At 45.3% G+C, this 18,343-nt stretch overlaps 1 protein-coding gene, 1 long non-coding RNA gene and 1 other non-coding gene across 5 annotated transcripts; 2 read left to right on the top strand and 1 right to left on the bottom strand.

Annotated features, from left to right (window-relative positions):
• Positions 1-6,970: 6,970 nt before the first annotated feature.
• On the bottom strand, positions 6,971-11,770 carry LOC112269409. 3 transcript variants are annotated; one of them, XR_002961246.1, is made up of 2 exons: positions 11,321-11,770; positions 6,971-7,654 (listed from the first exon to the last, which is right to left on the bottom strand). It is a non-coding gene; the product is annotated as an uncharacterized LOC112269409 (long non-coding RNA). The 3 variants fall into 3 exon arrangements; XR_002961248.1 differs by having other exon boundaries at positions 6,971-7,461; positions 11,321-11,769; XR_002961247.1 differs by lacking the exon at positions 6,971-7,654 and adding an exon at positions 10,325-11,153.
• Positions 9,565-16,335, top strand: LOC100846477 (F-box/kelch-repeat protein At1g67480). The gene is made up of 3 exons (XM_014895779.2): positions 9,565-10,143; positions 14,591-15,324; positions 15,571-16,335. Exons 2-3 carry the CDS (start codon positions 14,873-14,875, stop codon positions 16,196-16,198), a joined length of 1,080 nt encoding a protein of 359 aa, XP_014751265.1. The 5' UTR covers positions 9,565-10,143; positions 14,591-14,872; the 3' UTR covers positions 16,199-16,335.
• MIR5060 (microRNA MIR5060) lies at positions 13,410-13,715 on the top strand. Its single transcript, NR_126843.1, has one exon. It is a non-coding gene; the product is annotated as a microRNA MIR5060 (primary transcript).
• Positions 16,336-18,343: the final 2,008 nt, after the last annotated feature.

Raw genomic sequence — 18,343 nt, 5'->3', positions numbered from 1 at the left:
AAGGATACAAGTGTTTTAAACATAAATATATTAAAACCCGACTAGGCCAACACCCTTTGGCCCACGATAGCCTGTATGGGTTGTTTCTCAGCCCGGCCCCGTTTGAACATCCATATGAGGTGACGCCGCAATGAATTAACCCCTTTGGCTTTAAAGCAAAACTTTTCTAAATCGACTGAGATATATGCATGGCGAGAAGATGACGACACGCATTAACATCGATCCAACAATCGATCTCCCTCTAGCTACTGGACACATGAAAATTAAGGTGGATACAATAACAATTTATGGCCCGCATAATACTCAATCTAGAAGCTCTATATAAACGTATCGATCACTCGCTACTGATCGCAGCAGAGGATCATCAAAGAAGAAGACACAAGTTAATACAAAAATCCGATCCATGGCCGCCACCCGCTACGTCCCTCGCCTCACCCTCTCCTCCTCCTCCTCCTCCGGCGCCGACGATGGTGACGAGCCACCGAGGTACTATCCATGGCGCGTCAAGTCGGCACACGAGCTTGACGAAGGCATCATCGACCCACTCCATACGTCCTTCGAGTGCGACATCTGCGGCTTTACCTTCCGCACCGTCAAGGCCATCCGTACACACATGCTGTCTTCCCACCCTGACGCAGACCAAGTGGTGCCACCGCCCATCCGCTGGTACATATGCGGGCACTGCGGAAAGCAATTCCGGTCATGGCGGGCGCTCGGCGGGCACCGGGCCAGCCACCGAGGGAAGAAGGGGTGCTCGTTGCTCTCCAAGCAAGAGCGCGCCGAGGATTTTCCAGCCATGGTGGCGGCAGCAGCTGGAGCGATGAGAGCTCCTCCTGCCGTGGTCAGGGACTTTGATCTGAATAAGCCGGCGCCGGAGGAGGAGCAGGAGGAGGAAGATCCGCCTCCATAAGGCGAAAATATTAATGGGCCCCTGCCCGGTGCGTTTTTCACGTTGATATATGCTTTGGGATCATGCAAGTCAGTTACAGGGAGGTGGTCCTTCCCAAAGCTGACTTGTGCGAATACCAAAGTGTGTATCAATGGTAAAAAAAGCACCGGGAGATCTTGGGTCCGTGAAAGTCATGGAAAACCAATCAAGTATAGTCAAAAGATCGTGATATGCATATGAGTGGCAATTAGATAATTCTGTAGCCATTAAGGGATAGTCTTGTTGGAGTGAACTCGCAACCACCAACTCAGATCTTTATAAATGTAAAGATTCATCGTGATATATATTTTCACAATATACTTCGTCCCCTATTCCCCTGTCCATGCTCCCCACCGGCGGTCATTGCGCAAGCCACAGGCGGCCGGGCCGCGCGCAGGACGAACCGAGGAAGGCGCAGGCGAAATCTAGATGGCGCCTAAGAAGACGAAGGGCTGCAAAGCGATGGCAAATTGTATGTGTATATGGGGCATATTCATTCATCCATAGAATAACTTAAGAGACCATGAGGTCACGCGGTGAGCTTTTGTTTAGGTTTCACTTAGCCAGTTATTTTTCTTTCTACATATCTTTGCACATAGATTATATTTTTTGCCTAATTAAATATTAATTGTGTGTCGTTACTTTAATGTATTCTCACCTTTTTCACATAGGTTGGAGCATTTGGTTTCGTTAAGACAAGTCTTTGACCAACCATAACTCTATTAAGATGTAATTTTTTTGATATGGTATACTATTATTATTAGCCAGAACTTTTCAAGCCGAATCTATTGATACATTTCATGTATGAATACACACACATTAATTTAGTAATTCTTGGTCGAAGCCTTGTTTTAACGAAACCAAATACGCCAACCTTTGAGAAAATGAGGAAGTATATGTTACTCCATCCGTTCCCAATTAATTGGCGCCGGCCATTTTGCAAAAAGAAAACCTATTAATTTTGAAATCAACCTGCAGTACACATTTTCAACTGAACGTGGACTGCGCGTTGATTTCTAAAAACTACAGGGTTTTTTCTGCAAAAGTTCTGGTAGAATGTGGACTGCAGATCGATTTCAGGAAATAGCAAGGGTTTTTTTGCAAAATTTCCGACACTGATTAATTAGGAACAGAGGGAGTATAACTTTACTTTACGCATTGCCATTCCCCATGCTACCGGTTTTGCCACCAAAATTTTAATTCACACTACTGTATATCAAGCCCGCCAAATATGCCACGGCCAACGAGACACGTCCTACACGTCGGCTTGCTCCTACATGAGCCGACGAGTCTCGTTGGCTGTGGCATATTTGGCGGGCTTGCTATACGGTAGCATGAATTGATGTAGGAACATGTATATCAATGCCGTCAAAAGGAACATTGCGTGGACGATGGTGTAGGACGCTCGATTTGCAAAACACGCCCTTGGTAAGTCTTAAACCCTAGATGGGCACCGGCTCGGTGTGCGTATAGCAGCTTGCGCCCACATGAAGTCCTTTTGGGTAGGAATGTGGGGTCAAGTGATCAACAACTTCAACGAGTGACTTGGGCCCCCTTCTAGACAGTTGTGGCTTGTGCAGAAACCAGCTTAAGCTTAACTGTCCACGGGAGCCCCAGTGTGGGGAAACCCTAAGAAAATATGTCTCCTGTTTCAAACAGATTCCACATTGCACCTTAATTTGTACGTAGAATGATGTAAAGTTTGTAATACCCTGGACCTGTTCGCGATTGATAATACATTCTCGTGGACTGTTTTCATGACAAGTGCAATGTTAGATGATGACAAGTTTAATATTTTCTCACTAACAAAAAGAAAAACTACATCACTGACGACATCCCAAGTTGCTTTGCCGGATTTCGGTTTTTTCATCGACACATACATGTTAAAATAAATACTAGTACCTCTGATCTTAAATTCTTGACTCAAATTTGTCAAAATATAAATGTACCTATTCTTAAAAAACGTCTAAATACATGTAATATTTCGACAACAATTTAGGATCGGAGGGAGTAACTAACAATTTCCCCCAAAATCTACAATGCACATATGCAAATATCAGTACTTATTCCATACATCAGTGCACATTGCAGACATACAAAAAAAAATACTAGAACATTTCCCCCAAAATCTACAATGCACATATGCAAATATCAGTACTTATTCCATACATCAGTGCACATTGCAGACATACAAAAAAAATACTAGAACAAATACATAATGTATTCTATACATCAGTACATTGACTGAAATTTACATGCATACCATAAAAATGTCAGTACCTATTCCCCTAGCATGAGAGCAATTGCAATACATCAGACCTTCAACATTATCAGCCTCGTTACATGCATACACTCAAAATTCACAGAAAAAATTGACTGAAATTGACATGCATACATTGACTAAAAAAATACGGAATCCCCCAGCGACACTGAGGAGGCGGCGTGCGCAGGCACCGGCGAGGTGCAGGAGGGGCAGGCACGCAGCTGCGAGGGAGGCTGGGGCGCTGCGTTGCAACCGCTGGCGGCGTGGAGCATGGAGGCCGGCGCTGCGCTAGCTGGGGCGAGCGGGTGCAGGAGGGAGCAGCGGGAGGCAGAGAGCAGCAGCGATGCGCAGCAAGGAGAGCAGAGAGCGGCTCGGTGGTGGCTTGGTGCAGGCAAGCACGTCGACGAGGCCGCCGGCGGTGCACCCCACGCCCGTCCAGTTTCAACGCGAGCCCTCAGCCTTCAGTCGGCGAGCGCGCCCAGCGGGTCGACGAAACCCACTATGAGAGCCAGCAGCAACGCCGGCGGTTCCATCTCTGCGTGGATCGACAGGGGAGGGGCCGGGAAGGCCTGGCGGTGGCGCTCGGGAGATCTGGCAAGGGAGAGAGGTATCGATTGGGGAAAAGGCAGGGGTTGGGGGTCTGTTCGAATAGTGCAAGAAGCTCGGGAAGCACCTCAATCACTCCTTCCTGGTACCAACGGAGGAAAGGGAAGGCTTCGAAAATAAGCTATTGAGAAATTTTCCCTTCTGAATAGTTTATGGCTTTTTGGACCTAAAGCCATTAAAGAAGCTGTCTGGCTGGGGCCTTAATCATGCTGATAGTTTTGAGCATAACCCTCGCTGGGATGACAAAAGAGAGTAGTCATTTGCATACTTTTTAGGCAAGTAGGTCGTAAGATTGATCGAGTTATCTCATCATTGCACTGAATACCTCATGGCCTCATCCTCTCTTTCTCGATGTCGCCTATTTCCAATTTTTGTCTACGTTTTGAAACAGCTATTCACCGACCCTTCTGTATAGACTGCGCAACAAGATAATATGGGGTTTGCTACTATGGTGAGTGGTGTATATATCATCTGGTTTCTCTCACATCAAGTACCGAGTAACATGGAGTTTGCTACTCAGCTGAATGATGTGAATATATATCCTCTGGTTTCTCTCACATCAAGTGCCGAGATACTTTTTTTTGAGTGGGTGGGATGTCAAAGAGATGCAAGTTTTTATGACACATGAAAGTACTGGCTCGGACAGTGTAGGTATTTAGAAGCAATGTTGAAAACATTGTGGTTGTTGTACATAGACAATACCACGAAAAAATGACTGTGCATCGATTGATTAGAGAGAAATGTCTTGTAACATGGTTCCTTATTATAAAAATTCTTAGCTACAATAAGGAAAATTTTAGACTTGCTTGGGGGAAACCCCTATGTTACTTTAGGTCTTTTCCCAATCTTTTTTTTTCCATGTCGAATGTTACTTTCGGTCTTTGTTGAATTAAAAAATTACTCAAAACCAACACATTTGAGGCACATATTTAAGAAAACCATCTTTTTTTGGAAATTTTTTTTAATTACCACCTCTTTTATGGTCCCCTGTACTCTCGCACGCTGATCTCTCGGCTCGTTGCGTTTTGATGCGAAATTTGACAATGGAACCCACGAGTCGATGCCAGCTTGGCGCCACGCTAGACGACAGGCTGAACTCTGAACCGGCCGCCCCTATCCCTTTCTCTCTGTCGAAGACGAAGCCGCCGCAATAATTCTTCGGGTCCTCCGCGACTTCCACTCAACCCACCCTTCCAGCGCCTTCTACGTCTCCTTCGCCGGTGGCGCCGCCCTCACGGCCTCAGTTGCGTCTCCTCCTCCCAACCCCGACTCTCCTCCTCGTCAACTCTGCCAGCCCAGCACTACCCCATCCTCTGCCTCCGTGCTTCCTTCTGCCTACGACCGATCCGATCGCCCATGGATTCCAAGCCCTCCGCCGACCCGTCCGCCGCCACCGTCGGTCGTCCTGCCTGCCTCCGCCCACCCCTACGTGCTCCGGTCCGTGTCCTCCTCCGAACCGCCCGCCAAGAGTCAGTCCGCCACCACCCTGGAGGAGGGATCCGGGGAGAGGAACATGAAGAACCCACCGCCTGTTGCACCTGCTCCGGTGGCGGCAGTTCTACCTAGCCATCCCTCTGCCCGCATCGTGAAGCTGAGCCGATTCAGCGCATGGACGCCGGCGGCTCCCCATTGCAACGCGCCTCTCCTGCTTCTTCTCCAACTCTGACGAGCGTGCCGTCGCTGCCGATCCGCCTCCCGCAGTCCTTGCTCCTATCCGCCGCCTACCGGAGCAGCGCATCCCCCGCACAGAGCCTCCGCCTCCCTCGGCTTCGATACCCATGAGCCCCAACCGCCCCGCGTCGGTGCTCGACTCCGGCCAGCACTACCTCGCCACCGAGGGCCTCCTCCAGCGCCGCAACCACCCCGAAGCCGTCGCCATCCAGTTCCTCATGCTGGCGCGCACGTAGAGAGACCCGTGGAGCGCCACCTCGACTGCCCGACCCTCCCGCACCCGTCGTCTTCCCCAAAGCCGGCGACGTCTCCATCGCCGCCGTCCGCCACCGATGCTGTTGGTTCAAATTTCTTGAAATTGGAAGAGGTAATTCCTCAAGGGTGCAAGAGGTCAGGGACGAGAGGAATTGGAAAATGTCGCAATGAATAGCTCGGTATCGACGACGAACTGATGACTGCATCTCATAAGAAAGGAAGAAGAAGACTTGCTCGAACGAGGTACTGCTGCGCAGATGCTCCGCGTCCATGCAGAGGAGGTGATACGAGTCCGCCACGGCGACTACGCAGACGCCCCCAATCTCCTGATTCAGCTCATCGTGGTGGTTCGCTGTCTTCGATGCCGACGAGCTGCAGGTGGACGCCATGAGCTTACGCGGCACCCCATGGTTGACCACGCGGGAAGAACCCGATGCCTCGCCCTTGGCCCCATGTGTGTTCTCAGGAGCGACGAGGAAGAAGGTACGGGAAGCTTGGTGGAAGAAGGTATGGGCGCGCGACGCGAGGGGATGGACACGTGGACGACTTGTCCACGTTGGCGCCACGGTGGCTCCGATAGGTGGGTTCCACTGTCAGTTTTACCGTCAAAACGTGATCAACAGCAAAATCAATGCGTGGAGTACAATGGACCAAAAAGTAGTATTAATTTGAATTTTTTTTAAATGTGGTTTTCCTAGAGATGTGTTTCAAATATGGTGGTACTGACTAATTTTCTCTTGTTGAATTCAGCGGCTCCTTCACAGGTTTGGTTTGGGTTGTGTGAGCATAAGACACAAACAAGAGGGCTATCCAACAATGCAGAAGTCATATTAACAAGAAGATTGTACTCCTACGACAAGTGATGTCCATTCCATTTTTCTATGCCAAATTGGTTTGGGCAAATAACATAAGACTTCTGATTCAATACACAAGGACCTGATCATTCCGTACCCTTTCATAAAAAAGGACATGATGGGTATTAAACAATATTTTCTTATCTTTTTTCCACCTGGCTCCGAACAACACTCAGAGATTTCGATTTTGCCGGAGATTGCACCGTTGGATCGTCACGAAATTTCACGAGATAGTAGTAGACACAATTCCACACAATCCCACCGGAAGATCGGCGCGAAATTTGTTGAGCCAGCAGGAAACAGGCAAACAAGTCGGATGTTCGTGCTGTCCCGCATGGCTGCGAGAAATTCAAACAAAACTTGATGTTTTGAAATTTTCCGGAGATTGCACCGTTGGATCGCGATGAAATTTCACATTGTAGTAATAGACAATTCCTCACCATCCCACCGAAGGGATCTACGAAACCTTTCTTGAGGCATTAGAAAACATGCGAACAAGTCGGATGTTCGTTCTGTCCTACACAGTTGCGAGAAATCCAAACAACACTCGGTGTTCTGAAGTTGTCCGGAGATTCCACCGTTGGATCTCAATGCAATTTCACATTGTGATAGTAGACAAAAATTCCACACAATCCCACTGAATGGATCGTTAAAACATAGTTCGAATCAGCGGGACACATGTGAACATCATGCTATCATGCACGGCGATGCACGGTGGTCAAGCCTGACACGGCGGCAAGAAATCCGAACAACACTCGGTATTTTGGTATTGGCAGGAAATTTCGACGTTGGATTGTGATGAAATTTCACAGCGTCGTAGAAGACACAATTCCGAACAATACCACCGAAAGGATCTTTGAAATAGTTCTTGAGGCAGCGGATACCTTTCGAGAGAAAAAAGAGTCAGTAGTAAGAAAAGAAGAAGAAAGAAAAACGTGAAAAAACCATCTAACCTTCTGAGTTTGGGGAGTGGGCCTGTTGAATTAGACCTCCATAATATAATCTAGTTTAATAGATGCCGTACTGAATTTCACGAAACTGTCTAGTTTGCCTTAAAACTCGAACTGGCGAGAAGAGCTGGGCAACACGTGAAAAAAAGACGTGAAATCAAAGGTGGACAGCTACTGACGTCTAGGCTCCTTCAAAACTTGCACGTGAGATCGATGTACAATATATTTCAAGGAGACTGAAATTATTTATAAATAGTCTGTCGATCAGGTCTTAGAATTAAGACTTCCCGGCTTTAATACCATATTAAATTACAAGCATCTAAACCAGTTCCTATAAAATGTGAGCCCGTAGGGAGAACTGGACAATGCTCCTAATATATTTCAAGGAGAAATTAAAAGTATTTTTTCCCTCAACTTGTTGAAAAATACGTAAACGATCTCTCTACTTTCTCTCTATATATTTTTCGTCTCCAAACTATCAAAACTGAACATACCTCCTCTGCTCCTTAAATTAAGACATATATTGTTTGCTTTGACTATGCCTTTGACCAAGAATTAGTTTATTAATATATATTTTTATGTAATAAAATTTATATCATTGTATTCGTATTCACAAGTACTTGTTTATAGTTATGATTGGTATCACATAAGTCACGCGTCGATTGAGTAATCTTTGGTCAAAAGCTCGGTCAAAAAAAACAATATACGTCCTAATTTGAACGGAGGGAGTAAATGGTCCCTCGACCTGTCTGAACCGGTTTCGGTGCCAAGGTGACATGGTTTTTCACCCCGAACATGCCATGTAGACATGCCATGTTGGTGTTTAATTTAGTTAAATCTCTGATTGGGTCCTTACCATGGACAACTGACAAAAGGTTTTTACGATAAACTATCACATTCCTCCCACCACGGTGGGTCTATTTAAGTCTTTTCTTGGTTTTTGAGACCGAGACAAATGAACTCGGGGCTAAAAGGAAATCTAATGCCAACATCACATGCCAGTGTGGCAAGTCGGGAAAAAAAACATGCCATACTTGTCCAAAATAACTTTAGAGGAGTTGAGGACCATTGATGTCTGGTTTCGATAGATCAGAGACGAAAAATATAGAAAAAAAAGAACAACCATTTACGTGCTTTTCAACAAGTTGATGGACAAAAATGTACTTTTCTTTATTTCAATAGATAACTAGATTCTCATCCCACGCCTTGTAATGTACAGCTACCAACGAGCTTCAAAAAAAAAATAAAGCTACCAACGAAATACAATATTCAGCATGTTTAAGTGAGTTTGCTGGCAAAAAGTCAAACGTACGATTAACCGCGTAGCTGGCCAGACTTGTCATATACATACAGGCGAATTATCCGGTGAAAACCACCTCTACAGTGCAAACTGTGAACACTCCATCGAAAAAAGTTCAAACAAATCTCAAAAAAATCACATATGTTACAAAAGTGATGTTTTAGATATGTGTAAAATTTCAAGTCCAAACTCAGTTTCGTTTGGTAGCAGCGAAAAAGACAAATTCTGCATGAATAATGGTTTTTCAGTGTTTGACACTATTCATTGTAAATTTCTCTTTTTAATTTCTTCCAAATGCTTTTGATTTTGAACTTGAAATTTTGCAGATTTGTACAACATCACAATCCCAACATATGGTATTTTTTTAGAATTTTTTTGAAACTTCTAAACGTGGTTTTTATGAAATTTGTACGGTTTGCACCGAATGAGAGTTTTCACCGGATACTTCACCGTACATCTGTGAAGTACATATGCCGTGCCGCAACTCTATACTTTCCATTCGGATAAGCTTACGCAATGCCTCGGTGGCGATCATTCATCTTTTCGAGTTTTGACTTGCCGACCCCACTGAAGTTCTGAGAATAAAAGTGCGCAGATCACGCTGATCAGCTGTGTTTGACTCTGCACGTTTCGGCTTTTCACTCCCTGGAGGGGTTCATGTGTGACTTCTTTTTTAGATGATATCAGCAAACTTAAGTTGACTTATGTAAGGAACCTTACCGAAAAAAAAAGTTGACTTATGTGATTTCGTCTTTTCGACACGGGTAGAGTTTTTGATTCAAGAATTAGTATTACTTTCGTCATGACGTTATGCAATATATGTTCGATTAGCTGTGCATTATCAACCGTCCCCCAATTCTCCATGACGTATGTTCTTATCTCAAATTGCTCCACGCATATCACAGGTCCAAAAGCACTCTCGACCCCATGAAAAAATAATCTAAGGGAAGACTTAATCCTCTCGGTATCAAAGCATTGGAAGCAATTAAGAAAAAAAAAACAAGGACATGTGTATGAGAGTATAAGAGATCAATTATTCATTTTGAAGTATATAAGTTTGTATATTCTGATTGAATTGGAGAATGCTACGTATCAGACTATAAGGAGGTCGCTTTAGTACGGATGTAGAGCACCGATATGTGAAGATCCTTTTCCTATAATATTTCGAACGGCAGCTGCCGTTATATAGAAGGGGCAACCCGGCCCAGGCATTTCCACTCGTCCCGCTCCCTGCTAAGAGTTGCGCCATTTTTATCTGCCTCGGGCGCACAGAGCCTGGAGCTTAGCTCTGAGCCAAAACTGCCTAACTACTCCGGGTAATTAACCATCCCTTTATTCCCAAGCAGTTGCTTGCTCTTGCTGTTCCCCGGATTCCGAGTTTATTTTGCCGTAGAAATGTGGTTTGTGTTATGAATTGAAGATTTGAAATCTTATCAACGATCCCGCGAGAGTATTCCAACTTTTGTGTCTGTGTCGAGCCTTTAGCCCGTGATGTACTATAAATTCAAACAAACTGATTTGCATTTGAAGAACAGGAAAAACAAAAAAGAAACCAGTTGATTTCACTACTCAACATTGTTTATTGTTTGCTAGATTTTCCTTTTTTTCATAACTCTTAAACACGATTGAGTTCCTGTTTATTGTTGGCCCTAGGTGTGAAGTCTGCCGATGTGATCATATGAACATGGCCTGTCATAGTGGTGGTCGGCATCTTTGCTACGGTCACAACCTCGCCAGTTCGCTCTTGCTTCAGATTTAGGCGCCTGAACAGGCATCTGGATGTAGCTATCGCTGCAAGTATGCATAGGACAAGGATATCCTCATTTTCAAAAAAAGAAAAAGTTATCGCTGCCACAAGTAAGGTTAGAGCATGTGCAATGTTTGCCAAGCAGGTGCTAGAAAAAGATAAGACTGAGTCTAGCCGTTGCAGCGTGTCTAGCTAAATGTTTTTTGCTAGACTCGAGTAAAGTCGAAGCCCCAACTTTAAACGATACACCTTCCGTTTGGTTTATAACAAGCACCGATGCTACAAACCAAAAAACTGTTGCAATATGTACTAATCTTAGCATCTATACTTGAACCCACTAGTCAGAGATATCTCCAATAAAAAATCCCACCAAACTCCCCTGCTCTTGTGCGCACATCGGCCAAAGCAGGTCAAAGATTCCTTTAGAACCGATGCAACTACGTGATCCGGTTCTAGTAGATTTTTCTTAACTAGAGGTGCTCCAAGGGCTACCATTGGTTCCAACACTTTTCAGAACCCTCTTAGCATCACTTGTTGATCAACGCTGTACATGCTCTAAGACTTCTATTGAAGTTCGTGCTGCACTTTGACCAATAATTATTTAAATTATATTTAATATATGTATATAAAAGTTATATCATTAGAAAGAGTTTTTCAATGGAATCCGACAATATATTTTTTGTCGCAATAATCTCATATAACAATATAATTTGTGATCAAAATTTGACATAAAATTCCATGTTTACCTTAAAATTTTAAGAGGGAGTAGTTGACTTTGTCGGCCCCACACCGACGCGCTCGTGGTGGCTACAGCGAGCGGGAACAAGAGGCCGAGGCGGGAGGTGGCTCTTGGCAGCGGAAGCGGCCGGGAGGAGGACGCCGAGGCTCTCCGACGCCATCTCCTCGTCGCCGAGCCGCCGCATGGAGCCCCGTGCCGAAATTGAAGGATCTGGCATGGCTTGGAGCCCTCCTCCAGCCCAGCCACCGGAGAGGATCGCGGCCTCAGCGCGGGGAGGTGGCTAGCATGGGTCCGGCCGGTGGCGGAGAAGAGATTGCAGCAGATGCTCTAGACTGGGCTGGGTTGGCGTCTTGGAGGATTTTGGAGGCGTCGGGCTGAGAATATCTAGCGGAGAAGAAGCAGCTGGCTAGACGAGATGGGGAAAAGGAAGAAAAGTGGGTCCCAACAGTCAAGTCTAACAAAAGTATACATTGCAGCAGATTTGGATTTGTTAGAGCATCTCTATCCGTGCCTCCCATTTGGCTCCCGCCTGTCACTTTTTTAGGTCGTAGGGGGACGTGGGTTTTTGTTTTTAAGGTCAAACCGTTTCTCAGCCGGCGCCCCCAAACGCCTCCTCAAAGCAAATTTTACAAATATTGCAAATTGAAACAAGCACATTATTGATAAGTTTTGAATCACATTTCAAACAGATTTAATCAAATTCAAGCAAATAAATAAGAAAAACTAAACGTTTCCTCAGAGCCTCCACAAATGCTCGACCAGATCATCTTGAAGCTGCTGATGAGTACCGGCGTCTCGAATTTCTTGCCGTCGGCCGAGAAAAGCAGCAAAGGCGGCCAGCACCTGGTGATTGACATTGGTTAGAGGACCCATCCGTTCATACGGTTCAGTGTCAAACACCGGACATTCCCGCTCGCTCTCGATGATCATGTTGTGCATGATCACACAGGCAGTCATGACCTCCCACATCTGATCTTTCGACCAAGTGAGAGCAGGGTGCCGGACGATGGCAAATCGAGCCTGTAACACACCAAATGCCCGCTCGACATCCTTTCTGCATGCTTCATGTTGCATCGCAAACCAAGATCTTGCTCCTCCTGCGGGTGCGTTTGAGATTGTCTTCACAAAGGTCGACCATCTTGGATAGATGCCATCTGCCAGGTAGTATCTCTTATTGTACACATGGCCATTGATCTCATAGTTCACCGGAGGAGCAGTGCCTTCAACAAGCTTGGCAAACACATTCGAGCATTGCAGCACATTGATGTCATTGTGCGATCCTGCCATACCGAAGAAGGCATGCCAAATCCACAGATCCTGATCGACCACCGCCTCAAGTACCACACTACATGATCCTTTGTGGCTTTTATACATGCTCTGGTGTGCAAATGGACAGTTTTTCCATGACCAATGCATACAGTCGATGCTGCCAAGCATACCTGGGAATTCTCTTTCTGCATTCTGTGCCATGATCCGAGCTGTGTCTTCTGCGGTGGGTGTCCTCAAGTACTGTTCTCCAAACACCGCCACAATTGCCCTACAGAACCTGTACATGCAATTGATGGCCGTGGACTTAGCCATGCGGAGGTAGTCGTCCTGTGTATCGGCAGGAATTCCATAAGCAAGCAACCGAAGGGATACCGTGCATTTCTGAATTGATGTGAAACCGAGTGTGCCGACGGCGTCCCTCTTCAATTTGAAGTAATTGTCGTAGTCCCGGAGGTACTCGGCGATCTTCAAAAAAAAGCTTCCGAGACATTCTGAATCGGCGCCGAAAGATCACATCGTTGTGCAATGGATCATCGGCGAAGTAGTCGGCGTACAGCATGCAGTAGCCTTCCATCCTTTGCCTCGCCTTGCTTTTGCGGCGGCCCTTCCTCGATCCTCCCCTTCCCGGCGGCTCTGCATCTTCAGCGATGAGGGCGAGAAGCGACGAGACGATGAGTTGATGCTCCTGTTCGTCGCCGGAGGCAGCATCATCGGTAGCGGCGACTTCCTCGTCAAAAAGCGCGGCGAGCATCTCTTCGTCGTCCGAATCCATGGCCTTGGCAAATCGCCGAACACCTTGACGGCAAGAAGTGAGGAGGTGGCCGCTGGGTGGGCACCGAGGCGGTGCTGGAACTGGCCGGCGGTGGACGGCGGAACTGGAACTGCGGCGGCAAGGTAAGATCTATGCGGCAGCAGGTTTGGGGGTGGAAGTCGCCGGTGAGAGGAGTGGTTCCGGCGGCGGTGAGAGCTCCCAAGTGCACAAATCTATATGAGTTGAGTTGTGTTTCGGGACGGATGAAAAACCTGCCAAGTATTTTCGATCTTCTTGTTCTGCATCTCTCCTTATTATTCTCCACGAAAACCTGCCAAGTATGTCAACCGCCCGGCTAGCTAGAGACCGCCAATGTCGCTTCGTTTCTAAATACGGCCCCTAGATCCGTGCTCTGCTCACAGAGATGTGGACTCCTGCCTACCCTGGTCGCGGGGGCTCGTCTCTACCCGTTTCCGGCAACGCAGCCTCGCCCAATGTGGCGCGCCGGCCGCCGGGGAGCGTGAAATCGGTGGCCGCGTCGGAGCGAGTGTATATTGGGGGCGGAGAGGCACATGTTTGCAGCTACAGGAGCCTCCGTGTCTGCTACAGCCTCAATAGCCTTCATGATTGTTGTTTTTTCCCCGCGCCTTGTTCTGTGATCTGCAGCTGTTTGACGAATTCCTTGCAAGGGGTTGGGTTGGACCGGTGGGGTGGCTCCTACAGTTACTGGCCAAACAGATCCTCTAATTAACTTCTTACCTTATCATCCCAGTTAAATTTGATAAAATTATTTGTTATGTGTAATGGTGGAAGCTAGGAACTCGTTTTCTCTGCCATGTTTTCTGACCAGGGTCTAGGACACCTAAAATTACGTCCCTCTTTAGCTACCATGTCTGCAAACTAGCATATTCTTGTGTCGATTCTTTCAATGATAGGGCAAGAGTAAGTTCTGATCTTGTTTCGATTATTTCAGTGAGGGCATGAGTTTATTTTGGGTTCTTGCAAGTCTTCTTTCTACTGTATGTAATTAAGCATCAGAAAATGCAAGCCACTGGGTTGACGGTCACCGAATTTATATGGTTGTTGGTACATCATACTCTAATTTTTCTTGTCAACTAAACATTATCATTGGTATGGTTGACATTAATATGTTTTGATATGTGTTTTTTTAATATTAGGGCCATGTGCCAAGGAAGAAGATGTTTATACTTCATCAGTAATACTAATATGTTTCGATATGTGTTTTTTTTATATTAGGGCCATGTGCCAAGGAAGAAGATGTTTATACTTCATCAGTAATACGACAAAGGCTTTCTGTTCTGCTAGGAGAAACCACTCCAAGGACTTTCACTATTTGATGGCATGTGATGCAGCCAAGATAACAAAGACAGATCAAATGAAGTTGATAAATATCATTTCTCTTTGAAGGACCATCATACATAGGAAATAATCAAGGCAAAACAAACACCGAAACTGTTACAGTCATTTCATGTTAACAGAAAACCACTTTGTTCAAGGATATACTTGCCACCGTTCTAAATGGTTCTCAAGTCTCTGACCAGGCCAAAGTTTTCTTCAGTTCTGATGACCAAAGAAGAAACCAACGAGCTAATACCTGGTTTGCCGGAAGACATGGCAAAGATATGCCTCGCGCTCGTCCCTCAGAAACACTTCCCAGCCATGGGTGCAGTGTCAAGGAGGTGGATGTTGTTTGTCGGGAGCAGGGAGTTCAGTGCTGTCAGGAAGGAGGTTGGCAAGATTGAAGAATTGATTTATGTCCTGGTAGCTGAACCGGGAGGGAAGGGGTCACGTTGGGAGGTCTTAGGATATCAGAATAATAGGGTCCTTCCTCCTATGCCTGGAGTGACGAAAGCTGGGTTTGGAGTGGTTGTTCTTGATGGAAAGTTGTTTGTCATTGCTGGTTATGACGTGGACCATGGGAAGGAGCGTGTTTCTGATGCGGTGTACCAGTATGATGCTCGTCTGAACAGGTATGCTTTAATTCGATCTTCATGAAGCGATAAAGATCATAAATGCACTTGATATGACAGATGATAATGTGATTCTCTTGTTGATTTAGTAGTACTATCTGATTAGTATCCGTGTAAAATAAAAAATTATCTCAACTTTAATTCTGAATAAAACCAATGCTTGCAGTAATTCTGTTGGTGCCTAAAGTTCTCCAAAATATAAGTAATTTGGAACGTGAAACTAATTATCTTGTTCACATTTCATAGATGGGGTGCAATTGCCAGCATGAATGTTGCGCGTCGGGACTTCGCCTGTGCAGTGCTGGAAGGTGTAATATACGTTGCTGGTGGATTTGGCTCGGACAGCAATAGTTTATCTACTGTTGAAGCATATGATTCACAACAAAACAGATGGACACTGATAGATAACCTACGCAGGCCAAGGTGGGGCAGCTTCGCCTGTGGATTAAACAGCAAGCTGTACATAATGGGCGGCCGTTCAAGCTACACGATCGGCAACTCGCGTTTTGTCGATGTCTACGATCCTAGCTGTTGTTCGTGGGATGAGGTCAAGAGAGGATGTGTGATGGTCACCTCCCATGCAGTCTGTGGAGACAGATTGTTCTGCATCGAATGGAAGAGCCAGCGCTCGCTCTCGGTTTTCAGTCCCGCGGACAGTTCTTGGAAGAAGATCACGGTGCCGCTTACGGGTAGTTCGAGCACCAAATTTTGCCTTGGGGTACATGATGGGAAGCTGCTGCTGTTCTCACAGGAAGAAGAAGCTGGGTATCAGACGATGACGTATGATCCAGCTGCCTCCATAGGTTCTGAATGGGGTACGTCCAAGCTGAAGCCGTCAGGGTTGTGCTTTTGCAGTGTGACTATTAATGTTTGATGCGTAAGATGAGGCCTAGCTTGTAATCTGTTCCTTGAACTGTTTTTTTTTGAGAGAATAAGTTTGGATGAACTAATGCTGTTAAACTCTCTTCAATGGACAATATCTGGCTTAATGTGAAACTGAGTAATTACCTACATCTAAATTTACTTGAAAAAATTTATTTGCAAGAAGAAAATTACTTGACAACAGCAAAGGAGGTCAAACTTCTTCATGGTGCAACATCGAAACATAAGCTAAATATGTTATAAGTCTAATCTATTGCTATCTACTCCCTCCGTTCCATATTAAATGCCGAAATATTACATGTATTTAAACGATTTTTAGGTATAGATACTGTTAAGGGTACGTAAGGGTGGTACCTAACCTGAATGTGTGAGGGTGACACCACCCCGCTCGCTGTTCTTTTCTCCCGTCTTCCTCCTCTCGTACCGATTCTAAGTCCCGATCTCCTCCGCCAGAGACTGCTCTCTGGTGCCCTGGCTCGCCACCCTGCTTCGTGCTGCTGCCCCCCTGCCCGCACCCATCCGGCCGCGTGCACATGCGTGCCGCTGCACTCCGACCGCTTGCACACGTGTGCCGGCTGCCGCTGCACTCCGAGACTGAATCTAGACAAAACTCTAGCAAAACACTCAAGAACATGAGAGAAGGAAGAATTTCACAAAATAATTAAGTAACAATTATATTTTTGTGTTTTTCGGGGTTTATAGATCACAAGAAAAATCAAGCAGAGAACAAAAAAAACAACTAACTCTGAACAGATAGAGAAAAGTACACTAATTTCTCAACAATAAAGGCTCAATCTGTGGCAAGCATACTCATATAGGGAAACAGAGGAAAAGAAGCAAGTTTGTTTCTCGTGTTGCAGCAAAGATCAAGAAAGGGAGAGACTAGAAGACCATTACAGAGAACTCTTGCATGCTTGACGGAAGTCGATGGTTCGGCTTGAAGCAGGGACAGCAGAGGATGGAGACATGGAGACGAAGGAAGACTTCTTGTTCGCGCTGGGCCGGCAAAATCAGAGGCCCTGTGCGAAACTATAACTGGGGCCCTTGTACCTCACTAGAAAACTAGAATAATGAACATAATAATAATGCAAGTCATAATATCTTACATAGCAATTGAAATATTAAGCATCATACCTAATGAACTCCGGATTGAATAATCTTTATTTGAACAGCATCATTCTTGTAGTGTTCTTTGAAATGAAATCTTCAATAAGATCCTCATAATCTTTTATATTCTCCAACACTTTACTCTCAAGTGCTATGTGGCTAAATCAGTAAGCCTTTGTTGTGTCATCGTAGTACGCATGTAGGACTTCAATAGCTTCAGTTTAGAAAAGCTTCGTTCTGCCGATGTGCTGATGCAACGGTCACAGGAATGGTCAATAGAACTCTATGCGCAATACTAACATTGGGAAAACAACCATGCCGCTTTAAAAATTACAAAATTTCAACTGGCCCAATATTTTCTTGTGGAAGGAAATCTTGAAGAAACTTCAACTCGACATACAGTTCTTTGCCATCAATGTCAGATTTGCCATCTTTTTTAAGGGAAGCCTCAAGATTATCACAAGAAGATTTCAAGTTCTGGTTATCCAATGACTGCAATGTTTCAGAGGTAAATAAGAAACCAAATTTTTTCCGGAAACTCACGTATTGTTCAAATCTCCTTGCAAGTGAGGAAATTGCTTGATCAACGAGAGGTATAAAACTTATTCTAAATGATTCCTCTGCAGACTGTGTGGCAGCATTTGTGTCATCTGGGTTCTCATCAAACTGTCTCTTTCTTTTAATTTCTCGCCTTTTACGAAATGTTATTTCAGTATCCATCTCAATCACGATACCTTTGGCTGTCTCCAATGCCTCTAAGAAACCAGTTTCCCTATACCCCTTGAAGAAAGAAATCAGCCCTTGCACTTTCTCAATAGCAACATGAATAAGCATATCCTTTGCTTGCAAATTTTTGCTTACTAAATTAACAGCAAACAGTACCTCATACCAAATGAGTATTGCCACTATAAATTCGTACTCTCCAAGTTCATTTTTTGCCAAACCTAAAGCCTCGCTACCTGTCTTCACATCATTATCAGTTTCGGCCACCTGAAATTAAAATAAAAGAACTGTATGTTATAGTTGGACA

This window comes from Brachypodium distachyon, chromosome 5 (assembly GCF_000005505.3).
Source record: "Brachypodium distachyon strain Bd21 chromosome 5, Brachypodium_distachyon_v3.0, whole genome shotgun sequence".
NCBI lineage: Eukaryota > Viridiplantae > Streptophyta > Magnoliopsida > Poales > Poaceae > Brachypodium > Brachypodium distachyon.
This window is presented reverse-complemented; position numbering and strand designations above follow the sequence as displayed.

Bases quoted from the DNA above. Each gene is read 5' to 3' on its own strand.
- LOC100846477 (XM_014895779.2), top strand. From the start codon at position 14,873: ATGGTTCTCAAGTCTCTGACCAGGCCAAAGTTTTCTTCAGTTCTGATG. The intron at 15,325-15,570 runs GTATGCTTTAAT...CACATTTCATAG, and splicing joins TATGATGCTCGTCTGAACAG to ATGGGGTGCAATTGCCAGCA.